Source organism: Oxyura jamaicensis, chromosome 9, assembly GCF_011077185.1.
Source record: "Oxyura jamaicensis isolate SHBP4307 breed ruddy duck chromosome 9, BPBGC_Ojam_1.0, whole genome shotgun sequence".
Taxonomy (NCBI): domain Eukaryota; kingdom Metazoa; phylum Chordata; class Aves; order Anseriformes; family Anatidae; genus Oxyura; species Oxyura jamaicensis.
In genome coordinates this window covers 12,043,795-12,070,767 of record NC_048901.1, presented here as the reverse complement: position 1 = coordinate 12,070,767, position 26,973 = coordinate 12,043,795, and the positions used below count along the sequence as shown (strand labels likewise).

Here is a 26,973-nt window from a genome sequence, read left to right as displayed (position 1 = left end):
TACTGTGACTAGAAGTCCCTAGAATTAAAAGAAGAAAGAAAGAAAACCCTCTTCCATAAGAACTTTTTTTTTTTTTAACAGAATTTTAATTTGTTGTGCACATTTTTTATTTTTTATTTTTTTTTGCCACAGTTGGCAAAAAAAAGAAAAAAAGAAAAAACATATTTTTCATCTTCTCCCCCACTCCCATCCCAAATGAATGAGGAAGTAGTGGTGCTACGGACTTGCTCTTTAAATAAATGGAATATTTCTTTTCTCTCTTGGCAACAGCAGGAGTATTCTTGTGCTGTATGACAAGGCTAGCTGGGGCTATATTTATCTTGCAGCTGTATGCAGGCTTGCAGGAGATTGTTCAATAAGAGAAAGGCGAAGAGCCAATGCAGTGTAAAGAAACTTTGTTCTACCATAAGCTAACTTTTTGGATTGGGGGCTACATAGTTTCAGAGGAGTAAGGAATATTGTTACTGATAGGAGATAAAAACTTTACTGAGATGTCTCTGGAAAGATCAGGGCTTTGTTAGAAGGGGGAAAAACATTCTTAAAATGGAATTCAACAGATGTTTGGGTGCATCAGCAGCAGCAGCAGAAGGAAGAACAGAGGGTGGGGACAATGATATTAACAATGCTGGCAGTAGTGTTGTCCATGAAGAGCTGGATTTGGTACAAATGTACCTTACCTGTTTGCCTGAAAGATACATGAAAGCAAAATTCACCGGGGCAGCATACTTGATGTGCTGGTTATTGCTGGAACTCTACAAGGTAAGAGATTTTAGTGCAAATGCATGATATTTTAGTTAACTGTGTATGTGCTTAAAAGGCAAATTGAGCAAAGTCTCTGCTAAAGTATTTGATAGTTTGTTAATATGAACCATACAGTTTTGACAACTGTACCACAGAATTGTCTTCACTCTTTATTGTAAAAGGAGCATGTAAATATTGACGCTGTACCCAGAAATAGGTCATCTAACAAGGGAAAACTTGTAGGGACTACTAGTGCAGTAGTATACAAAGCAATACACTAGTAACTGCTAACCAGGTTATCTCTATATTCTATTACTTGCTTGCAAAGGATTTGATATTAATTTGGCTTTTTTTCTAAGTGTAAATTTCCTGTGGTGATCTTCATTGGCTTACATTCACCTCTTGTTTTGAATACAACAGAACGTATTTCAGGCCTGAAAATGTAAGCATTATAAAAGTCAGAAAATGGGGAGTTGGAATATTTTGTCAGTTATAATGGGGAATTAGTGTAGAGGCTGTGGTGGGACTTATTTTAAGTGTGATCTGAGCACATCTAATTAAAATGCTTTTGCTTATTATGCTGCTCACTAAGGAAAAAATAAGGCATCAAACCAATTATAAATGCTATAGTTTAGGCCATTTCACTTTGCAGAAAGCTGCTTGGATTTGCAGACCTACATATGAAACATTCACTCCTACCCATGTGATAGGTTTAAGGTTTTAGATTAAATCAGAGAAGGACTTTACACTTGAGTCCCTGGACATAACATGTTGGTGTTTTTATGTGTAGCAATGCTATATGAACAAATTTGGAATGTGTATTATTTCTTCCTTTGTCTTCTGTGTTGTTGCATTCAAGACTTACTGTTGTAGGTATTTAGTCAATGGAAAGATCACCAGATAGGCCAAAATAAATGTCAAAGCGACGTTTCCTATTTGTTTGTTTGTTTGTTTGTTTGCTTGTTTCAGAATTATGTGGCAGACAGGAAATACATGATGATGATGTGGCACAGAGCACAGGTGTGGGACCACTTGGTGCCTCAGCAGCAGCAAACCTTCTCCTACAGGCTCCTCTACTGTGTGGCAGTTTTGTGTCAGCAGTTGCATCATTTTTTCCAGCATAGCTATGCAAAACTGTTATAAATGTAAACTGAACAGTGCTAACAGTTTTATCTGTTAGATTGTTAGATAGCTTTGCTTCCATATGTATTCCATATTTGTAGTGCCTGTGCCTGCTGGTAGGGTTTACCACGTGGTACCAATTCCTTGCTTTAGGGGGCAGATACAGACACTTTCTTCCACTTCACTTTTCCTTGTAGTGCTTAGCCAGTGGACTGTGCTTCCTGCCCTGTCCTGGTAGGTTGCAGTCTGATACCAAAAACACGGCAGTGGGACCTGGCTGAGGCCCTTCATAGTTATTTTCCAACTGTTTTAACATAAGTGTTTGTTGGAAACAGTAAGATTTTTTTTATTATTTTTTTAGTTATTTCATGGATTTACATGACCTTGCTGTGTCTGTAACTCCTTTAACTTTTGAATAGTGGCCAATTTCAGCAGAATTTGATTGAGGTAGAAGCTGCAGAGTTCATATCAGGGATGCAGAAGTAGGTAGGCAGGGACTGGAAGCAGAGACTTAACTAATGCCCCTCCTGAAGGAAAGGTAAATGATTCCATCTCCACTGTGGAGAACTGCAGATCCATAGAAAACCAGACTGTGTTGGTTCAGCTGCTTGCAGAAATATGTGTTTTCCTTGTAAAACGTTTTTTATTTGGCTGTTAATGGAACTCCACTGAAGCTTACTGTTAGCCTTCAGCCCTCAGACTGAAAGCCAAGTGTTTTAAGAAGTGCAACTTGAGACAACTGAAGAGGGATATATTTCAGGAAGCCCTAAACATTCTCTCTGACCCCCTTGGAATGCTGGATTCTTAAGCTCTCTCAGAGGTGTCAGTGGGAATGCTCCATCTCCTTTCACGTATTTGATCAAAACTGCCAATATTTTGTTTAGGGTCACAGGCTGTTAGGGTGAGCAGTCTGATCAGACACACTCTTAACTCCTAAAACATCATGAATAGTTCTATGGGACTTACTCTGTTCAAGGGAAATATTTCTCACCTTATTTGATGCAGTTTTCCTTTCATTTATGCCCAAATATTTGGGGTTCATTTGGGCTAGAAATATTTAAACAGCCTGTCTTATCCTGAAATGGTATGTGCAGTGCTGGGTGGGACCTAGTGCTGTAGAAAGACAAAGCAATGAAAATGGAAAACAGCGGAGGAACCCATGGCAGGGGGGTTAGAACTGAATGGTCTTTGAGGTCCCTATTAACCCAAGCCATTCTATGAAAATTTTCTTTCTCACTTATTACTTTCTAATCATGTAAGAAAAAATGACTGAAATCCTGAGTGTCTAGTACAGTACACAAGGCGGACTGAGTACCTGTGAATTGATGACTGAGAACGAGTGATTCCTTCCTGTGCATGCCAAAATATTTTAAGCTCTTCCTAGAAAGTTTCTCGTGATTATAATCATCTAAGAAAGTGCTGTGTTTTTTTCTCTCCTCCTGGTATTTTCTGCTGGAATAAAAGCAGAGTAGGTGTTGGACAAAACAAAACAAAAAAGGTTTCAAGTACAGTGCTCCAAATGCACTATGATAATTTACAGAACTAGATGAAAATTGGCAAAGATTGCAGAATTGGAGGTGTGACAACTGCACAATAAAAGCAAGCCCTGAACAAGATGTTGCCAGCTAGCACAATATCTAGGTAACCACAAAAATGCTTGGGCAGGACAGCATTAAAAGTTAGCTAGATCACTCTACCATTTTGTAACAAGGAACAAGATCAAATTTGAGCTTCTAAATATCAGCAAATGTATCCTTTCCAGACACTCCTCTCTGATTTATTTGGAAACTTGCATTTGTGCTGAGGAAGAATGTGTCTCAGTGTGGAAAAGCTCCTTTTTTAAGGCTATTTGCCCTTCAAACACACTTCCCCACTTCCCGTAAAAATAATGAACACTAATACGGATAATTTAAAACAAAACAACAACCAACCAGACAAACAAATACAAGCTGTCCCTTTGCTTCGAGTTTTAATAGATATGTCAATTTTTTTCCTTGGAGAAAAACAGGTTTTACTCTCCTTTAAGTCTCAGCTTTGCATTTGGATGGAATCAGTGAATTTATTCATAGATTAGAGAAAATTGTGTAATTCTGATTGTGATGACTACATGTGGACCATCATTTTGATTCTAGAAAAACAAAAGGATGGGATAAACCTTAGTAACTCCTTGTGCACGAGATGTGATCGTAGTGTTGGTGTTCAGAGAACTTCCTGGTAACAGAGGAATCGAGACAGTAACATTTTTTGGTACTGGTGCAAACTGTGGGCAGAGAAGCCAATTCACAGGCAGATTTCCAAGAGGTGTCTGTCTAGGTTTACCACTCCGAATTCTCCTGTTGACACTCTGCCAGGGGATACTGCCATTGCTACAGCGGCAATGTAGTAGGATGTGAATCTGCCACCTGAACCAGTTTCCAGCATCGCTGCTTTCTTTAACCATTACAGCTAACTCTCTGTGTTAATGTAAGTGAAACTCTTTAAATCAAACAAGGTCAGTATTGCATCCACTTATATTATACAGGTGATATGAATCTGTCACTTGGACATCATCTGGAAAAATGGGATAGTATGTTGTGTTCCACTCTTAGCTACTAAAATCTTATATATTGCTTAGTAACACACCATGGTGGCATTGCATGAGACACTGAACAGCATAAAAGGTACAGCTTTATTTACAGCTCCTTCTGTATTGACTTTATCTTTTCCTTGTAATTGTATGTGATATTATTCTCCAGAAAGGAATATAAATGCCCTGCATTAATTACACAAGAGAGAATGTCATAGTCTTTGTTCTACTTCTTGTCTGTATTTTCCTGCAGAACTAAAAAAAAAAAAAAAAAAAAGAATGCAGAAATAAACCTCACCTCCTAGTATTTGGAAACATTCAAAAATGTTTCTTTGCTGCCAAAGCAGACAGATAGTTTTTGTGTGCAGGCAGAAAGTTATGGGGTGGGGCAGGCAAAAGGGATTAATACTGTTTCCATATTTTTTTCTTTTTTTTTTTTTTAAGGGGTATTATTTGCTATAATCCTATTAGCAAAATGAGTAACCACAGTGCAGTGTGGTAGCCAGTCTCTCCCTGCCTAAAAAGAGAGCAGGCCCTTAAGGTGTGGTGAGAAGCGTGGGGGAGATAGACTAGAATGTGAAGTAAATATTAATGGCAATACTCAGGAGAAAATAGCTTTCATCATGTTGTCAGTAAAAGTTTTCAAACTGGATTTCTTTCCCTGAAAGTCTCAACTCTTGGAAGCAAGTAGCTGAATGGGGGTCTTTTTTTAAAAAAACAAAGTGTTGTAACTGCAGAGGAAAACTGAAATATTAGTTTACAATGGAAAGTTATCAAGCTATGAATATTTCATGCTTGGAAATGTCAGTCATCTTGCAAGTGTTTTAGAGCTTGGATCAGCTTGTAACAAATGCTGATTATAATAGCTGCTGGTTTGACTTTTGTGCTTTGCTTAGCCCAGATAAAAATTGTAAATGGCATAAGTACTGCAAGTGTTCATTTGAAAAGTGCAGCCTTTCATTTCCCAGCCCACATAAATAACCAGCTAGGATGCCCAGCAGTGAGTGTAGGGGGACTGACATCAGCAAAATGCATTGAAAGCATGGAAAAGATTCCAAAAAGAAAAAAAAAAAAAAAAGAAAGAAAAAAAGAACGTAAGCTGCTGCTGGAAACAGGCAAAGGCTGCACTAAAGACATCCTGGGAACTTTGGCAGCCATAAATGGTAGAATGTTTCACATTGTCCAGAAGTCCTGGATACACCACTCTCTCCTGGGGAGAGGACAGCTGCCTATTGAATTGCCCCTTTTTCTTACAGCACACCAGTGCACTTCAGAAAATGTCCTGGCTGGAGTACCTCTTTGTTAGAGAGGTAAGGGAGACAGCACGTGGAAAAAACAATAAACGAAAGTGATCTCAATGTGATCTCTTGACATTTCTGATCTTGCTGAAACTAGGGCTCTGCATACATCTTGTTTTCTGTGGACATGTGCTCAATTTCATCCAGCTTTCTTCAAGGTGTCAGCCAGCCCAGGCACCCCTGACTTGCTTGTCGTGTGCCTGGAGATCCTGTTGGGAGTGACATTTGCTTGTGTTGGAGACCACTTAGGTGGATCCGCAGGGACACAGCAGGCTGGCTGGAACCAGTGTGCGCAAACCCTGTTCTCCAGAGCCCTGCACTGGTGTTTTACACACATCCCAACAGCATTATATTACTGGAAGTGCTCAAACCAGCTCTATGCTTCCAGTATGGTAGATTTCATTCTTTCCAGACTGAGAAATTTGCACAACGCTCTGTGAAAGCACTGAAGATCTCTGTTCATTCCTATTTCTGCTTGAAACTTCCTATAGGGCTTTGGAGAAACACTTCATCTCTGTGTCAGCTCTTTATCTTAGAGGAAATACTGGCATATTCCCACCTGGAAGTTTATAGCTTTTCTGGAGAAAGGATGTTGGCTTGCTGGCTAGCAAGTCTGCAGTCTGGGAAGTTGACAGTAACTATCACTGCAGTATGGACAAGTAGAAGGTGAAGAGCAGGATTACTTGTTAGCTGGAAAGAAGAATTGAAATTTGAATGACATCTACAACTTGTATTTTAAAAAGCATCAAAAGTTATTGGAATATTTTGGGTTTTCAGGTTTATTTTAGAGCTGTATAATAAAAAATGGTAGAACATTCTAAGAAGCTTTTACAACCGTGTTTGGCTTTTAAAGTTTTTTTTTTTGTTTTCACACTATCAGTGAAATCTGTGTAAACAGACCTTTGAAATGGTTCAATACTGTCACTACAAAAATGGTAATTCCTTGTAAAAAATAGGGAGTTATCTCAAAAAAGAGCTGATAATTAGAACAGGTTAAAAATGAGCATGGAAGAAAAATGAGTAGTTTTAAAAGCTATTCTAGGAGAAGTTTTTGTATGCTTCATTGTTCAAGGATAAGCTGATTTTGCTTTAAATGGAATGCTATTTATGTAAACAGTTGGAGCTTTGAGACTTGTATATGCTGACAGATGGTTCACTCTCCCTTCTCATCTTAAACTGCTTTGCAATTTATCTTAAAGCTCCCCAGGTCTGCAGTGTTCATTTTAAGACAGAGATTTTAAGTGAGTATTTAAAAAATGGATGTTACAAGGGAGGGGAAGTACCTGATCAAGAAAAACATGAATTCATCCAGAAAAACAGTGGGGCACTTGCTTCTGAAAAGATTCAAAGCCACCATAACTTACAGTGGATAGCAAAGGGCTTTATGTACAACAGGTTAATAAATAAAGACACGTAACTGTGTGAATCACAGACAATTCACAAACTGTATGAATTCACAATCTGTGAATCTGATCTTAGAGGTACTACCACTGACAGGACCAAGATCAATTTGCAAAGTTCTTCTATATTATTTTAGGACTTTTTTTTTTTTTTTTAAATAAGAAAAAAAATCATTTGGTTTTTGGAACGCCATTAAGGTGTTATCATTACTTACCTAGCTAAGTTTTTTGGGGATGGAGGGAGTGAAAAAAATACGCATAACCTACCATGTTTCTGTAACTGTTGATCTTTCTCATCTTAAAGAACACAGTTTCTGTGAAGCTGATGAGTGAACGGAGTCCTTAGACATATAGGAAAAATATCTGGGAAAATACATATAAGGAATGGGGTTTGGGATCACTGCTTAGAACAGGATACCATTTTTATTTAAGGTATCAGCATTGCCAAAATGTCAAAAAAAAAAAAAAAAAAAAAAAAAAAAAAAGCAAAACCTTCAACTTGAGAGCTTTATTTTGCTTTTTCATTTCCAATGCAAAGTTCAGGGCAAGTGCAGTAAAGTTTGTGAACCCTTCAGCAGCAGCTGGATAAGTTTCAAACAAGCCTGAAATGGTATATGGTTTTGGGTGCAAATCAGGATGGTTTTGATCCCGAGCTGCCTGAAACACAACACTTTTGGCTGTGTGCAGCTTTGTATTTCAGTCTTCATTGCAGTCCAGACCTAGAGCTGCCCAGAATGAAGCTTTTGCTTAAAGCCCTGTGAGCGGAGCCTGCTGTGCTCCTTGCTGCCTTAGCACCTAGAGAATACATCCTCAGTTGAGCTGGATGGTCAACATGGACATGTCCATATGTCTGAACATTGATGCTGATGAGGTGATGTGTGGGCCTCATCCAGCTTTCCACAGATAGTTTTATTCAGAACTCACCCCTGGTGCTACACTAAGGCTGGGGAGAAAGGTCTAGGACAGGCTGAGCTGCTTCCAGATGGTGTGCGTTGCACTCTCCCTCAGCATTGCTTCTGATTTAATTAATTGAAAGGGATTTTCAAGGAATGAATCCCTTACATACTTTCTGGCCCTATGGGAGTAGATTTCTCCACATACGTGTGACAGGTTTCTCAGTTCTCTGCGTAGTGTGTAGGGTGGGGAAATTTCTCGAAGAAGCCCTGTGTTGGCTCCTGCAGCTCTGAGATGTCTTTGTGCCAGCAGTCACAGTAAAGCCATGTGCCTTGATGGCAGGGTTGCATCTTAGGTAACGCAAAGTGAGCAAATCATGGGCCTTTCTATGTAAAAGGCCTTGATGTTTGTTGAGTTGAAGAGCTAAACAAGATGTTATTCATTAATAATTATTAATGTAATAATTATTCTAAATGATGGGAAGACTTTTACAAAAACTGTTATGGAGTGACTTTTTTGCTGTAAAATAGTAGTAATATATTATTATTTTACTACATTGTGTATCCTGCCTTCTTTGTTACAGCTGTATTGCACAGCTTTGAAACTCTTTGAAACTTTTCTGAATTTGCATGGGATAATTATGCCTTGGCTGGGAGGTTTCTGACATGGTAATTTTTGTTCACATCCTTTGCTGGCTTGCTTTCCTGTCTGTGAAGGGCAAGCCTGTAAATAAAATGACTGGGAAGTAAATGCAAGAACCTGTTAAGTCATGGCACTAGGAATAAGTCTAGAACTCTTCTGGCAAGGGCTTAAAGCGATGTCATATAATCACTTCCTTCCGAGCCAGCTCCTGTTAGAGAATTCCTGGGATATGCTATCTGCGTAGGAACCCTGGGGCCCAGGTGAGGCAGTTTTTATCTCTGCTATTTTATTTTATTTTATTTTATTTTATTTTATTTTATTTTATTTTATTTTATTTTATTTTATTTTGTTTTATTTTATTTCATTTTATTTCATTTTATTTTACTTTATTTCATTTTATTTCATTTTATTTTTGAAGTGGGGTTGCACAGCCATCTTTCAGATTGTTGTAAACTATCCAAACACTGCTACCTTGATGTATGCATTTTGAACATCTTTTGTTCTACACTCCACAATCAAATCTAGCATTAAAAACAATTTAACATTGTGGAGTGCCACTTTTTAGTGTATTTGGACATAGGCTGCATTCTGTAATCTCTTTTCACTTTGAATAGTGCCTTTTACTAGTACGGTAACCCAAATAATTATTTCTACTAAAGAACAGACAACCTGGGCTTGTGATTTTGCAGCAGAGTAGGCTGTATGTGCCTGCAGGTAATGCAAGGGAAAATTTGCCACTAAAATCTGTGTTCCCACCAACCCTTGTCTTCATCCTACCTCTGTTTGTGCTTCTCTTCCCAGACCAATCTCAGCTTCTGGCTGTCAAATGCCTCCCTCCCCACCCCATCTGGGTGTTGGTTAAACTAAGGATTTTTTCCAAGTTATTTTCAAACACAAATATTAAAAGGGCGTAGATTATACACATGAATCCAGAGGCAGATTCTCAACCTGTGAAAGCAAAGCTCTTACCAGAAGCACTATATTTCCACAAGGCTTTATTACATCCAAACTAAGAGTATCAGTGGGAGCATTAAATGTTTGCAGGATAACAGAGTTTATTCACAGAGGCAAAACAGATTGCACCATACACTGCCAATCACTCTAAACTAATCTGCAAAACATTAAAGAATTTAGGATTCACTTCTAATCTGACACTAGATTTTTCTAATGCTGGTTCCAAATAAGGGAGTTACGCCTGACTCAAATCACTCTGAAATCAGGGAATAGTTGGGACATTTTGGGACGTTCTTGCATGAATCTGCTGAAGTTTGTGTACTTTATGGTTATATAAAATTTGCCTCAGAGAGCTTCCAAACTGAACTTCTTGTGTTACAAAAATTCTTCTGAGTCCCCATCCAGACTGAGGTTTTGATGTGGTAGCACTGTATAAACATGATTGCTCTTTTAGAGGGCTCATAATCTTAAAGAGAAAGGGTAAGCGAAAGGCTTACAACATGCAAACTAACTGGGATACTGCTGCGCAGGGACTTCTAGTGTCTTTTTGTAGGGTGTGTCTACAAAGCCTCCACTCCTCCCTCTTACGCAGAGCTCCTCTCTAGGTAACTGCTCAACTTCCTTTTTCTAACTGCTGGCTTTTCCCCCTCTTCATTTAACCCACCCTCCTGGAGAGTCCTGAATACATAAAAAGCTTTTGCAATGTGCCCTGAAGCATGTATACTGATGAAGCACATACAATGTAATTATGGATAGCACAATGCAACATCATGAAGCGCCTTTATTTACAGCTTCTCTATCACGAGAGTATAATGAACAGATTCAGTAAGGAAATGCAAAAGCAGATGCCTTTGGCTGGCTCCTCTTGTTCTCTTTTTGGCAAAGACAGAGGGACGAGTCTACCCTGGGACAGCCCTGCTGAAGTCAGATGAGTTACACCAGGCAGGAACTGGAACTTTTTGCTTTTTTCCTTTTTCTTCTTCTTTTTTAAAGAATACAGTTGCCAGATCTCTTTCCCCTGACTGTCACAATTTCTCTTTCCACAGAAAGCCTGTGAGAAAAGACTCTCTGCTTCTGAAAAGGTAGGATAACCTTTTAGTCACTAATAGCTAATTTGCTCAGCAGTAAACAGTGCGTACCTACCAGTGTCTGTAATCAAAAAATTAATAGCTAACTACATAGAGAAAAAAGATACTAAAATCCTAAAATCTAATTTTTGAGTGGGACAGGAGCAACAAAAAGCATTGTGAGAGGGTTGGAGTACTAACGCACAGCTGTGCTGCTCCAAGGGTATGAAATCTGCTTAGAGCTAGCCTAGGTATCAGCATATAGTATTAACTTAAAATGTATAAATATACCACGCATGTGCTCAGGTGTAACATTGGACAGAGTTTCTAGGGGGTGTCTAAGGAAGCACCCTATTTCCTAGAAACTTTAGGGAAGAGGAACCTGTGGCAACTCATGGGATCAGCCATATTCGCAAGTGGTAATCTTTAAAACAAGTTTATTAGGGCACACCTGGGAATGCACTTCATAGAACAGTGCAGTAACAGAAGTTACAAGGACTGCTGATGCTTTGTGCTTGCTAGTGCTTTGGCCATACTTCTTGTTTTTTTTTTTTTTTTTTCCTCTGTTTAGGGCCTGAATGGTGCCTCTCATACAAAACGTGCCATTTACGATTTGCCTTTTGCTGAGGCCTCCTTTGTGTTCACACAAGGCAGCTGGCAGGAGTGCTGACTCCCCAGCGCAGAGCCTTGCCAGCACTGGCTAATCAATATTCAGCAGATTCTGCTGCTCATTACAGAGCCATTGATTATCTCTGGAAGGTTACCCCCCTGTGTGAGTGTCATTTTTCAGTTTCTTCCCCTTGCCCCCCTTCTCCCAAGCTCTCATGAGGACAGAGTACTGGGATGGAAATGAGGTTCCATTTCAGGATCTGAATAGTTTGTCCTCAGCTGTCAAAAGAGCCCTTGGGAAGTAGGTAATTTCCCCACGGCTGTGTTGGTTTTCGTTTGTTTGTTTTAAAATTTATTTATATCAGCTTTGTACTTTTAATTTCTGGGACATATCTAATGACTGTAAGTTGTAGCACTTGTTGTGATTGTTGTATTTGATGTAGGCAGGTTGTATTAGATGAGACTTGGTCTCCTGTGATGAGAGGAAAAACCCATATCTTTTACACAGCTGTAGCTAACCTTTCTGACCTCCGGCACTGCAGGGAAGAGCCACGGATTCATATTCATGCAATTCACAAGCAAATGGGCAGGGAGGCTCATGGAGAAATAAAAACATAGTGCAAGCCCTCATCTGCTGACATGCTACACTCTGATTATACCCACATGCACTACACAGCAAATTCCCTGTCTCTAATGCAAGAGGAGGGGCCAGTGAGCAGGTTTGTGTGGGACAATACCTGTTCATTACCCCGCAGTCAGTCTTGCAAAAATCATAACTAGGTCTCTTTTAAAATGTGAGTTGTCCACTTACGGGTGTATTAAGTCATCAGTGCAGCAGTAGAGAACTGAGAGATAAATATGCAAGTCTAAACACTTGAATTTATTCCAGGTGACAGAGTAGATGCCAGATATATGGACTGATACAAAAGACTTACTGGAACAATTGTTATGAGTTCCTTGCTTTGATTGTAAATGTGGCATTAACAATCACAGCAGAGATTACATGTGAAAAGTCTGAGGTCTCAAAGGAGGGGAGTAGGCAGCTGGAGTTAAGATACAGATGGGACTCCTGTGGAGGACAGCAGTTTTAACTGTAGATAAAAAACATAGCAGAACATAGACCATGCCTTGCTGGTTACACCTTGCAGTAGTGCACCTTGGTGCATCTCACAGAGAGGATTGTGGTTTGTCAGGTGCTGGTGATTTAGCTCCTCTTTCCCAGGGCAAGTTCAGAAGCCAGCTCTGTGACCATTGCCAGCAATCCCGTCCAGTCATTAGCACATACCAGAGAGATGATGACAGGGATTTGAAAAATGGCAAGCTGGCATTAACTGGGTTTAGTTTAGCCAGGGGGGCTTCCTGTCAACTCCCTGTCTTCCTGATGGAGACATGGGACACAATGGACCTGACTGACAGAGAACGTTTGGTGAAGCGTAAATCAGGAGTTAAAGTGACAGTGGACAATGGAGAGAGAACTCAGCTGTCAGAGAGGGAGTTGTCCCTGGCATGGGAGAAGAGTGGCTCCCTATGCCATCCTGTTTGTCAGGAAGTGTTCTCTTTCCTGTTTCAGTTGTCAGCCCACTGGCATTCATTAACATTTTGGTAATTTTTTTGCAAAGAGGCTGTTGCTACTCAAGGGAGAGGATCCCTGAGATACGGTTTCGTAATAAGCTCAGAACAGATATCATTTTGAGCTTACTTGTACATCCAATTTGGCTTTCAGCTTTATTTTACACACCTAAGATGTATTCCAAGGATGAGGTGAAGGACTAATACTCTGCTTTGGCTGGAGAACATTACAAAGGAAATCTTAACAGAGAGAGTACTGTTCCCATTCCTCTATTAGGTAGAACTCTCCCTGTCCCATGCATACTGACATTAGCCTGTAGTAATCATGTCAATGAAAAGCTCTAGAGGGAAATACTGAACTGAATATTTGTAGTGATTGCAGCAGATAAAGTAAGTTAGCCTGCTTGAACCAAACAGCTCACACTTTTCACCAGCAATTCTATCTAAGCAACACAAACATCTGTCTTCTGTATCTCCTTTTCTTAGTGTTCATACCACCAGTGCTTTGGGGATGTAGTAAGTTGTTAGGGATGCAAAGAGCTTTCAGGGATGCAGTGACAGCCAGTGGGTTAAAGAGCAGTAAGCTCTTCATGAAACACTATGTGAAAAACCTCCAAAGAGATAGGAAATTCCCTGAAGCCATCTTATGTGTTTGGTAAGTGACATGCAACCAGAGTAGACTCACATTTTTCCATCATTTTTTTTATTGTGCATATTATGCCTTCTAGCTGCAAAATGACATTTAAATGACCTATCAGAATATAAAGATCTCATGAATAATGTGTTAAATATACTGCAATTTTGTAGAACAATGCAAATCCACACAGTTTCAGCTATAGACTCTCCTAATGTTCAATGAGTGCAATAAAGTCTTCTGCACCATTGATTATGTTTATAATCTGCTGATGGAATTTGTATCAGACATAATCAGATTCATTAGACCTCATTATCAAGAGGGACTTTGAATTTAAAGATATATTTGTCTTACAGAGAGACCTGAACTACCTGTCAGTATTGGCAGTTCACTTGGCTAGCTTTATCTCGACTAATACTGGGTAAACCTATCTAGTCTAAATTCCTGGCTAAGCTTATTCCAGTACAGTCTAGATATACTCCTTCAGGCTAAACTAAACTATTACCAGGATTTATATTAAAAGAAATGAAAAAAAAAAAAAAAAAGGCATGAAATTACTATAAAAATCAATATAAAAAACATGATTGTACATGCGAGACAGAAAGATGTCCTGTGCGTGTATTTTATTGAATATGAGAAGTCTGCATTTGTTTTGAGCACATTTTTAGTGGAGAAAGATTTTGTACTCCTGTCTTGGCAGCAAACTTGGAAGGAGAGTTGCAGAAATTGTGCAAACTGTGTGAAGTTTTTTTTTACATGTCAGTTTGGTCGTGCAGTAAAAATAGCTATAGGACCGACTTCCACGAATGGCAGGTGCAGAGCATGAGTTCTTGCATTTGCAGTGTGGCAAATGAAATCTCTTCTGGGATTCATGACTGCAGAATAAAGTCTTGAAAGATCAAGAAGGCTTTTGTTGAGAATGTTATTCTTGCATTTTTGAAAATATTTCCCGTAAGGAACATAGATGTGAACTAATAGCCTATATTTTGGGCTACGTAGATTCTCAGAGCTACTGCATATACTAATTTGGTCTGAACCTGTGAGTCTGTTCACACTGGAGACAGCAATGGTCACTGAACACATGTGGACCCCATTTTATTAGGGGACTGTGAACACTTAATATGCCACTGTCTGGACTAAAAAAAACTCCAGCATCCAGAATTGTGTGGGAGGCCATGAAGACTTTAGTGGCAGGTACGCAAGTTCAGACACCTTCATACACCATACTTAACTTTGAAATACTTGGCCAGAAAGTATTTTCAGTAATCCAGCTCCTTTGAGCTTGTTCCCCGGCAGAGGGTTCTGTGAGCTATTTGTGCTAAAGTCAGCATTTTACATTCCAAACAAACGTAGATTTCTGCTAGATAGAGGCGAACTCTTACCCTGCATCATTAAGTAGTATTTTCTAGTGTTGTTTTGGTCTCTGATTAAATGTCAGTAAAATACCTGCCAAGTAATCTGTTTTGGGTGTTTGTTACCTGAGTTAGGATTATAAAGGTGCTAGAGTTCTCTCTTGCTTTCCATGCTGAAATTGTGCCAAGCATTTTCCCCTGAACAGATGAAGCGTAATGCTGGTTGTTCTGTTTGCTGTCAGTGCAAACTCTGAAAGGAAAGATAAAATCTGGATTAATTTGTCTGCAGTTAGAACTTGCTTGCATCCTGGCACTTCAAAGGCTGATGTAAGAATAGTACAGTGGTGACCGGTTTGTTAGTGCATGCCAGCTGAATCTGTCACGTGCAATGAATAACCTTCTCAGATTCTTGCTGTATCATTAGCTTTCTGATAACTTGTGTTAATTTCTAACGTAAAAGAAAAGAGTGAAAGCAAAGACTGAGGTGAAACCTTGGAAGTTTTCAAATGACTTTTGCATGTTTGTAGTAAGACTGCTGCAGCTACCATCTGTGCAATTTTTAGTGTCTATGCTGGAAAGAAAATAGGGAATCTTGTTGCTTTCCAAATGGATCTACAGCCCAATAAACACTTCTGGTGTTGTGTACAGCATGAGATATATCAGTAAATTGGGCTTAATCATCACCAAGCAGCCATCCAGCCCGTTTTTAACCCAGCACAGAGTGTACCTGTCCAAGCCATGGGCTGCCAGCTTCTCCAGGAGAATGCTGTGGGAGACTGCATCAAAAGCCTTGCTGAAGTCTAGGCAGACTGTTAACAGGCTTTCCCTCATCCACCAGCTGGGTCACCCGGCCATAGAAGGAGGTGAGGTTGGTCGGGCAGGACTTGCCCTTCATGAACCCATGCTGACTGGGCCTGATCCCCTGCTGGTCCTGCATACATTGTGTGATTGCATTCAAGGTGACCTGTTCCATCACCTCTCCTGGCACTGAGGTCAGGCTGAAAGGCCTGTAGTTCCCTGGCTTCTCTTTACGACCCTTCTTATAGATGGGCATCATGTTAGCAAGTCTGCAGTCATCCAGGACCTCTTCGGATGACCAAGATCACTGAAAGATGATGGAAAGTGGCCCAGCAATCTGCCAACTCCCTCAGCGCCCTTGGGTGTGGATCCTATCTGGCCCTATTGGCAAGTGGAGCAGCAGGTCTGTTTCCACCTGAACTGTGTGTGTGGGGTTTCTGCTCCTCATCCCAGACTTCCAGGTTAGGTGGCTGAGTACCCTGAGGATAAGTGCTCTGGCTTGTAAAGACAGATGCAAAGAAGGCATTAAGAACCTCAGCCTTCTCCTTATCCTCTGTAGTCATGTTCCCCTCGTGTCCAGTAAAGGATGGAGATTCTCCTTGGCCCTCCTCTTGCCGCTAATAGATTTATAAAAACATATTTTGTTATCCTTAACCATAGGATAACCATAGGATAGCATTTATGTAATGACAGGCCAATGTGTAAGGAGTATAGAGGGGAACATAGCTAATGTGGTGAGTAGAGGGTGTATGAGGGGACAAAAATCTGTAGGAAAGCAGGCTTCATCAGTTCTGCCTCATGGAGAACAAGCTGTTTAGCAGAGGACAGAGATCCTGCACTGATGCAAAGCCTCAGTTACAGTTTAGCTTTTATCTTTCAGTAACAGAATATAATGTGTAAAGACTCTTTCAACATTTGGATAGTGGAGTTGAACAAAAAAGAGACCATTATCTACAATATCTGTCAAAACTGAAGAATGCTCTGTGCTAGCCTGCCAAATGCAGGATTTGTTCACTGGAGGATTATCTATTTGTTTAGTCCAAAAGAGAAAATGATCTAATTTCTTTGGTTCAGTTTGTTTATTGTGACAAGTTATTGGAGGCTGATTATGACCTCTCAGCAAGTAAACCAAAGCTACTTTTTGCTAGTTTTACTTTCCAGGTCTGCAAATTAAATAATTTTAAGATGTGGTAATTTGACTGACAGAAGGAGTCTCTGTTCTTGTGCTGCATTCTACTTTGAGAGTAATGTTTTGCAACAGTGGCTGGGGAGCAATTTCACAGCATAACCATCTTGTGTCAGATTTATGGGAGAGAGGGCAACAATAGAGCACAGTAGGAATGTTCTGGGGGATTAAGTTCATGAGATTCAGTCAGATGTAGGAAAACTGGACAGACCACACCCTGAATTATTTTGTTAAGTTCTGGGCACTTCACTACAAGAAGAATAACGAGTTGCTTGAGCATGTATAGAGAACAGCAATGAAGCTGGTGAAGGGACTAGAAAACAAGACTTCTGAGGAGCAGCTGAGGGAACTGGGGCTGTTTAGTGGGAGAAGAGGCAGCCAAGGAGAGACCTTACCACTCTTTACATCTCCCTGTGATGGGATGCGAGCAAGAAGTCTCAAGCATTGGAATGGGATGCCTAGGGAAGTGGAGGAATCTTCATCCCTACAGGTATTTAAGGGGTGTGTGGATGTGGCATGTTGGACATGATGGATGCACTTGATCTTGAAGCTCTTTTCCAACCTAAATGATTCCATGGTTCTGTGAAATATCCAAGGAGGGGACCCTGACACAGCAAGTGTTCAACTTCACATGCTGGGCAATATTCAGCAAAGTGATGGGTCAGATTCATTCCAGAGGTCTGCAGACTACCACAAAAGCAGACTGTCATGAGTGATCATCACCCCCAAGCTGGAGCTTCCAGCTTCCAGAGGTGATTTTCTGCCAAAGCCTCATGTCACCACCAGCACCACCATGCTGTGGGTTGTGGCTCAGCACAAAAACCTATTGGGCCTCGCAGAGAGGTCACAGACCTTCTGTTCATAAGGCTTTGAGCAGGTCTGATTGTTACCCTTTACCTGCAAGTCTTGGTGACTTAGTTTAGAAATCTTTAAAATGAGGTTTGAAACTTATTTTGTCCCCCTGGTAACGGACTGCGTGGATTGAAATAGGGTCACTCGAGGAGCCTGGTTTGGAGAGACTCTTCATGTCTGGCTCATCTTTCAGTTCTTCCTAGCCAGCACCAGCTTGTTACTGCCTCTCCCTGACCCCAGGTCAGTGCAAAGATGCATTTGCTAAGCTGTGGTAGAACCAACTGGGAAGCAGGCGGCAGATGGAAGCGGGTCGGCGGGGCTGGAGGCAGCTTGCCCCCTGGCGGCCGCCGGGAGCCAGCCGGCTCGGTGCCCAGCAGACCGTCCTCCCGATCCGCGGCAGGGCCAGCGGCTTCGTGAGCTGGCTCGGGGATCGGGCTGGTGTCCTGGCCAACCAGACCTGAAGGGGTGTCCACAGACAAGCTCCTTCTCTAAGCGCTTGCCGGAGGACACTCGGTTTTCTGCCTACAAAGCAACGTGCGCAGTAGCACAATCGTCCTCAGACTTGAACCATCAGGTGTCAGCCTTGCTCTATCTCAAGGGCTCAGTGCTGCATTATAGCAGTTGGCTTCCTCTTCTTACAAGCTCCCTCTCTCTGCCCTGTCATAGACACAAAACAGTCAGATTCTCCCAGTTAAGTCCACAGAACCGTCATCCTCCAGCAGAGTGAACAAATAAAGGGGTGGATGGACAAGGCAGGAAGGGACAGAACTGCTTTGTGCATGCTGGAGCGCGTTGCTCTCTTTTATGAGCAGATACGATATATACAAATGCTGTGCTTCCCTCCTGCTTCCTTTTCAAGTCAGAGGGAAGGGCAATAAGGGCGACACTGTCCCTCCCAGAGCTCTGTTGTGCTCTGGGGGTTACATACACCTTGTGTTCATGTATGCAAGCCTGTCTACCCTACAGCTCCTCCCTTCCTTGTGAATTGGTTCTTCAGCCACCCTGAATATGTTTTGCCATGACCTTCCGTCAGAAAGAAAGATGTTTCCATAGGCCTTATTTGTTATGTTTTGGATGTTAATCCTGACATTCTTTACCTAAATCCAAAGAACGTGCATTTGATTCCCTTTACAAATCTAAAGGAAAATTACTTATCTTGGGTCTTAAATGTTTAATTGCATCTGATTAAATAAAGCCTTCTTAAAATAGGCCCCAAAAGGAAAAGATCCAATTGTCAGCCTGTTAAATACCAAAGAAAAACAAAACACTGAGGAAATGAATGGGTACCAGTCAATGGTGTTACTGTTGCTTAGGGACTGATAGTAAGAAAAGTGGCATGTGTCCAGAAGAGGCCCAGAGCAAAGAGAGGAAACCTCTGTCTCACATTCGGAAAGAGGAAAGGCAGCGCAGAAACTGATTTATATGTGCAAGTGAAATTTAAGGGACAAGTGTGTATACACTTTATAGTTCGAAGACTATTCATGAAATAATATGAAAGAAAGTGGAGAAGGTAACTATGATGACAAGAAACAACTCAAAGTGCTGCTTTCTTTTTTTTTTTTTTTTTTTTTCTTTAGCTCCCTGAAGACTGCAGGTCTTTGTTTTCAGTGCATGAGCCACTGTTTGGCAGGTTTCCTGAACCACTTTGTCTATTCACTTCTTGCTAATGTGAAAGTGCCCAGACTCCCTGGAAAGAGAGCTTTGTTGGAAACCTTTCATTATCAAGGATTAGCTGTTTGGTAAACCTGTGTCCCCGTTAATAGTCTGCCGGGAAGTGTTGGCTAATGAAGGGCTCATTGTGATGATGCTGTGAGTGTGGGACTTGAATCCATTTTATTGCTCAGATTTCAACCCAGGATTTTTAGTGCTCCAAAGGACTGAAGGGAAACTGAGTCCTACCCTTTGGTTCTGCCACAAATTTGTTGAAAAATCTGCTTTCCTTTCTCAGTATTCTTGCTGAGTTTATGATCTAAACACTTTACATAGCAGGAATTTTGCTTACTATATGTTGATGTGTTAAAATTATTCATATAGACTTAGGAAGTGTTGCGTCAATGACTGGGGACAGCTTGCTTGAAACATTTCCATATAACACCAACAAAATAATTGAAATAATAAAAGCCATTAAATATAAGCCATTCAATCATAAAGTAGTTGTAAAGCTCTTGGCAGAACCAAGTGTGAACATCCTCATTTCACCTCCAGTCAGGTAGAAGACATGGCAGGCAAGTGTAGGATTTACTTCTTCCCTGATAAACTTCCATGTTTGTTTTAAATCTCAAGAGATCTAAAGATATGTTTAGATCGATTGACCCAGAGCAATCGATGCATACTAAAAATGTAAGTCAGTGCAGTTGCACGTGAGCCAGAGAGTCTAAATTTCCAGCCGTGTTCTTTGGTTATTCATGCTTAATATATGGGAAGAGGCAGTGTCTGAGAGGAGCAAGTGTTCATAAAAAAGCCTTATTATGGAGTCCTGACACATGCTCTCATGTGGGAGAGACTGCACATGAATCAGTGCTCATTGCTGTGACTATTTAGCAGAGGCATCAGCATCAGATTTATATGTTTTTGTTACCATTAAGTTGAGAGGTGATGGATGGAGACCCCATGGGACTAAGTGTCTCGCTGTTTATCTGTAGTTGGTTCCTGGCATAGACAGGAACTTCTGAATTTAACCAAACCTTCCTCCGTGTCAGTGGGGAAACAGAGGTCAGTATGGAAACATTTGGAATGAAAGGGCTAATTTACATTCATTCCCATGCCACGTGAGGGAAGCTGTGTGAGCTCACAATTTATAGTAATCCTCGCAGGAGGCGTGTGCCTCCTTCTGGGTTGCGTGGAGCGCAGCGAAGCTGCATCTGTGGGCTGCTGGGAGGCTGCGAGTGCAGCGAGCCTCCTGTGCTGGGCACACTGTAAGATCTGACGGTTGGACTAGATGATCTTGGAGGTCTTCTCCTACCTTAATGATGCTAGGATTGTTGCTATGGCCTCAGAGGGTGCTTTCGCAGGGCAGCTGGTTCCTAGGGCTGGGCACAGCACCACGCCGAGTAGCCAGGACAGCACAGCTGTGCAGCTGGCGGTGTGCAGGAGTTTTCCACCTGCCTGCAAAGCATTGTATAGACACCTCGGGTTTTCTTTGGTATGCCTTCTAGTGTGGCACCATGCATCCCACATAGGGGAAGTCAGTTTTTCTGCTGGGAAACTGATTGGCACCTAAATATAGATAGATGCGTGTGTAATGCTTGCCCAGAGTATTTCCCTCACAGTTGTGAGGGATCCTGTGAAAGAAGTGAGAACTCTGTTATTGTCAAGTTGGTATATGAACTTATAAACTCACATAACTAACATGGAAACCTTTCTATCACTAAAGGAAAAAAAATGTTTTTCTCTTGCAAGATATACCTGGAGACAGCACCTCAATAAACAACAGGTGTAGATAGTGCCATTTTTTCCACACGAGACTAACAGGAATATTTAATTCACCAGTTAACTGTGACTACTGAAATTAGCATGAATTGCAAGGTTCATAACACAGAATATCAGTTTCAGCTGTGTTCCAGCCCTCAAGCACAGTCCAGAAAGCAGAAAAGGAGTTCCAAAATAGTGATAAAATGGAAGAGATGGAAAGAAAGATATGTACTTTCAAGATACAGTATGATTAGGGGATGAAAGAAATTGTTAAAATACAGAGCCATGTATCAGAGCCAGGATAACACAAGAGTTTGCATGATGCAATGACCTGTTAAGTATCTCTGCCATATAGATGCCACAAATGCATTACCAGAAGACAGTCTTCTTGAAGACAGTTCATAGTCTCTTTGGGTTCCAGTTTCTACCAGTTCAACAGGAGAAAGCTCAGTTCCCCAGCCCTAAGTTACCTCCTGGCTGCTCTGCTGTCCCCCAGTGGAGTTCTCCTTGCAGACCCACATGCTAGTTGAGGTGGTAGTGTGCAAGTTGATTCCTCCACAACCTCCATGTTGCAGAATTTCCAACTTGGCAGACCCAGCTGTATTTACAGCTAATGCTTGCAATATAACTAGACAAGTCATCCCCTTATCTTCACTAGAAGAATATATAGAATTTTGACTAATATAGTGGCATTCTTTCACCCAAAGCCTGTCTACATTTGAAAATGTCGTATTTTCCAAGGTAACAGTGAATGATAACCTGAGCCCCTAGGGTGATAATTAGGGTTTAACCATTTAACTGAATTCAAGAGTGGCATAAAATATTTTAAAACTTATTCTCTGTATTTTGTTATTTTTTTTTTTAATCAATTGGAGTCTTATCCTATAATCATAATTTAAATGATGGAATATACAGAGGAGATTTTGATGTAAGTGAAGAAGTCTTTTCAAGATATCTCCTTAATATTTACTCTGTATCACAAACCTTAGTTTATTGTGTTTTGATCTCACATATTTGTGCATCAGATCCAACTTTGATTGGTAATGGTAGGTTTCATGAAGTCATATATTAAGTAGCATAGAAATACTTACACTACAAATGCCTTTCCTTTTCATATGTTAATTTTTCAGTCGTGTGAATATCCCCATTGTCCTTGTCTAATAAATTGTGTTCTTTGTAAGCATGCTTTGCTTGTGGTTCTATGCTTTAGACATTTCCTTTCTTCCTATTTACTCTATTACTCTACTTAAGATGAATGTCAGGCATATGTATTCAATATAGTACAGGCTCTCGTAGTTGTGTGGACTTTCCCATGTCTTTTCAAAAATGTTTGTGACTACATTGAATTTATCTTTTTGTCTTCTAACACCCATGGATAAAAGAAATTAAGCCGACAAATTGGTAGCCAAGTTTCTTCTAATTTCTATATCAGTTCTTTATAAATAGCTACTCAGAAGGCTGTTTTATCTTCATAATCATGATTGCTTCTTGTTGCAACAAGGCCTTCAGTCTCTGTCATTTCACAGTTGCTAATTTCATCAGTTTCCATCTATTCATGATTCAGCTTTCTCTTTTGCACTTTTTATTACCTGTGTAATAAAAGATGTCCTCTTTCCCCAGGTTCTCTGGCTCTTATGTAAGCCTCTGACTTACTCTGCCTTAGTGAAGTATTTATTTTTTCTCACTGTCTTCCTTGTCATTTGTAGTTCAGAGTTATTCTCAGTAGGCGCATTTTAAATCATATTGAACTTTTCTCACACTTTCAAATATGCTTCAGCAGAAGACCTGTATTCTGTTGAAAATTAAGTATTATAACTGCATTTCCCACCATGTCTAGACTACATTATTGGCTACTTTTTGCCTTGGAATATTCCCAGGTTTTAATTCTTGGAAATTAAAAAAAAAAGAAAGAAATTGTTACACTTAGGAATTCTGTGAACTCAGTCCTGACATGGGAAAAAAAATCACAGACACTGTATTCAGCATAGTTATTTAGGTCTGTGTGATCATTATTATATCGTCTAATACTCAGGTCCCTAAATGCTTACGTTGTCCTTCATTTCCTTTATGTGAGTCAATATTTTTTGCGTAGGTTCTTCAGGGAAACAAGTTGAGGTTGTACAGTTTGGATTGAAATATCTTACTATACCAAGAAGTTATGAAAACATTTATTATCTTGTATTTCTTCTACAAAGAGGGGTTAGAAGTGTGATATCTAGGGAACTGCAACTCCTGGACAATGCTTCAGGATCAGGATCAAAGACGCTCATTTAGCTTTAAGCACTCTATCTGACTCCCTCAATTACAAAAATATTTTCAAATTATCTGATGATATTCACATGCTTTTGAGATGGAATATTATCCAGATATCCATCTGCTGGCAAGATGAGTTAATACAGTAAGTACTACAAACACTACAGAACAGCTAAAAATTCGTCTCTCTGAAGATGAAATAGTACCAGCATACAGCCAGACTCAAAAGAAAAGGCAGTAAGAAGAAATCAAAGCTCTCACAATTCAATAATTGCAACTAGAGTGCCCCTTTCTGATTAACATGGACACCTTGCTTTAAAGCTTTGCAAGCATTGCTTCTGCTCAGAGTTTTAGAAGACCTGGACACAAATGCAGCAAGTGCTGTCTACCCACTTTTCAGAAACTGGGCAACCACATATAGAGGTGCTATGCTACAGGGCTGTCCTCTACCACTCAATCTCAGCCTGGCAAAGCTCTCCTGCCTCTGGGCCGGGGATACCTGCTCAGGGTCAGTTCCTCCTAGTTTAGTCCCTCCTGGCTTACTCACAAGTGGTCCACCTGTAACCGAAGCCTGGCTTTCCAGTGAAGGATGGCAGAAATGTGGAACCCACCTGTGGCCTTCACCTTGCCTCTGCACAGCACGAGTTTCCCCTGTTCGGCTGTTCTGCAGAACCTCCTTCCACCAGAGGGCAGCTGGCAAAAGGAGTGTGGTGGCCTGGCCTGGCTCAAGATGAGACAGCGCATAATTTGATGCCAATTCTTCTGGTTTTAATAAAGGTCTAGTAGGAAATCAGTTCCCAGACGTGGGATCCATCTGCTCTAGTGTATCTCATACTCCCTATTGTGAGGTGTTTTCATTACAAGTTTCAGATAATCACCTAAGACAGAGATAAGAGTTCAGTGTTTTTAAACATAGATGTAGCAGCTCCAACCATCCCATAGTGACTAACATCAGTCTAGTTGTGTTTCTTGCTTTTCGTTTTTTCTCTCTTTCATAGTTTCTTTCACTTTCTCTTATGTATACTGTTAGTTGCTCTGGGGAGAGAGATTTGTTCCTTTAACTTGTGTTGAGGCTGAATTCAGCCAAAGTCATTGAGGTCTCTAAGGCACTAACAGTAATGCTTCCTGTGGAAATAAATGGGACTTCAGGGGAGCTGGAGCTTGATGACGCTTGCAATTGAAATTTTAATTTAATGTTTTCCTGTTTAATGTTGTAAACAGTCATATTGCGTAAGCAAACCAAGAGGACATCACCACAATACAAGCCTGGGGGTTGAGAACACAAATCTATGACTTTCAACCTCATCAGATGCTCACAGAAGTCATTTTCCATGATAGACCAGACATTCAGACTTTCTCCTCCAGCCAGATGAAGCCACCTGCTGTATTCAACTCCCACAATAAACAGTGAAACATTACTTATTATCTCTTTCTCTCCCTCCAGAGATGTCACTGATGTCAAAGCTGAATGCTTATAGTTATTTCCAAAGTTTTAATTAAGACTGCATCAAACTGAGTGGGGGATGTTAGGAGCTAAAGGCATTCTGCCCCTTGTTAGCTTCTTTTCAGGGTTTGACTGGGAACTTCACATTTACATACCCTTGATCCTTCACTTGTGACTACAGGCTGAGGACAGATAGGATATGGAAAGAGTAGGGGGATAAAATAAGAGAAGGACTGCATGCTCTAAGGCATGCAGGAGAATGCCTGCACTAGTACGGAAGCGAGTTCCTCTCAGTCACCAGAGCTATAAACAGCAGAAACCTCTGTCTTTCTGGAAACCTTTAGTGGTGCCCTAAAGAAGCTGCAATTTATGCAAGGGCTGTCTGCTGGCATGGGAGCAAGGTCTGTGCTTTTCTTTCCTGCCAGCATGCCTTCAGTTTTCCATAACACACAAGGCTATGGAGACATTTTGGTGCCTAACATGGTTCTTCCATCTACTTTGTACACTGAACAATGATGATAAAGCTAAGTGCATGAATACTAAGTGAGATTTATCCGTTCCTTTGTTGAATGCAGCTTGGAACTTCTGGATATATACTTCTGGAAAACCCTTTGAGTTACATAATTAAAGACTGAAGACTGTATTGTAATACTTAAGAGAACTGCTTTAGGGTCACAAGGGTAATCTTAATTCTGGTAATTCTTAATATTTGAAAGCTTGATCTTGCAACCAGAGTGATCTTCCTTTAACCCTATTTCATATGTGTAATTTTTACTTACCTTGAGAATTTATTATTATTATTATTATTATTATTATTATTTGTGGGCAGGTGAACTGAAAAGCAACTGTACTGATAGCTCCTTGTTTCCTAAAGCTGAAGTGCCCATTGACTTTTTTCTTCTTCATCTTACATCTCTTCAAAGGAGTGTCATGGAAGTGCTGTAATAAGGACTGCTGGAGAAGCAGAGGAGAGTACTTCTGAGACGAGGCAGCTCCACATCCAGGTGAAGAGACCCTTCATGAATTTGAGCTGGGACATGCTTTCTCATTCACAGTACAGTCAGAGAGACCCTTTTATCTACAGGGACTGGAACTAATGAACTCTGTTCTACCAGGTTAAAACAAAATCCAGCTTACTTAATGGGGGGGAACTTTTGAGCATTGCAAGAAAATGTGCAGAAAAAAAAAAAAACCACCATCAATTTCAACACAGTCTTGTGGTGGTCTTACCCTGCAGGGCAGCTAAACTCTACCAGAGCTGTTCTCTCACTCCTCCTCCTCAAAGGAAAAGGGGGACATGTGACAAGTGGTGAGTGATCTCCCTGTCCTTATTGCAACCCCTGAACCCTTTCCTCAGAACTTCTGCTCAGTTACTGTACAACTGGGAGAACTCAGTAAGTTCCCCAGTTCCTCGGTATATAGTGGAACTTGAAAACAAGTAATGTCCTCTGTTCATCTCACCTGAGGTGCTTTATCTGGTCAATATATTATGGGTGTGGGCTCTGAATATAGTGTAAGGCAACTGATGTTGGTTTCACCTTTCTGCAGTAGCTCAGTAGTTGGAATACTCAGTCAGGACACAGATGCTGGCCTTTCATTTATTTCCTTCCTGTGAGTGCTAAAACCCATATTTCTCACTCTTTGGAAGAATACTCTCACCCCTCATAGCTCAACCACGTGTTGAACAGCTGGTAGGAATGTTCTTGTGCCTTCCCATTGAAACTGTTCTACTCTACATGTTGTAATAAAGGATCACAAGAGAACATTACTCTTCAGTGGTTAGGACCTTGGGGGTGGAGGTGGGAGGGAGGTGGAACAGATACAATACAGTTTGTGTCTGCTCAGTCATTTTGCACAGTTCCTCTACTCAAAAGCTTATTATAGAGTCTACCATCTTGCATCTTCTCTCTTTCTTCTTTATCACATCTGCATTCTTCCCAAAGTCTTAAACTACCTCAGTTTCCATATGTGCATCTTTTCTGCTTCCCCTAATCTGGCTTTTGTCTATCTGCTGCCAAAAGCATTTCATATAAACTTGAGCCAGGCTTCCTAGCTATAAAAGTGATTTACAAGAACATCTTAATATATTGTTCTTCTAATTTAAAATACATGAACTTTATAGAAAAAAAAATGCAATAAAAGTGGTGATGCAAGTGAGACTGTGAAAGCATCTGGCCAGTG

The 26,973-nt window shown here is 40.6% G+C and overlaps 1 protein-coding gene across 1 annotated transcript in view; it reads left to right on the top strand.

Annotated features, from left to right (window-relative positions):
- The first annotated feature begins 268 nt into the window (after positions 1-268).
- Positions 269-26,973, top strand: part of ARHGEF4 (Rho guanine nucleotide exchange factor 4) — a 199,582-nt gene continuing 172,877 nt past the window's right edge. Inside the window, 3 exon segments of the mRNA XM_035334173.1 lie at positions 269-759; positions 10,664-10,699; positions 25,716-25,796. Of these exon segments, the coding sequence (XP_035190064.1) occupies positions 544-759; positions 10,664-10,699; positions 25,716-25,796 (333 nt within the window). The 5' untranslated portion in view covers positions 269-543.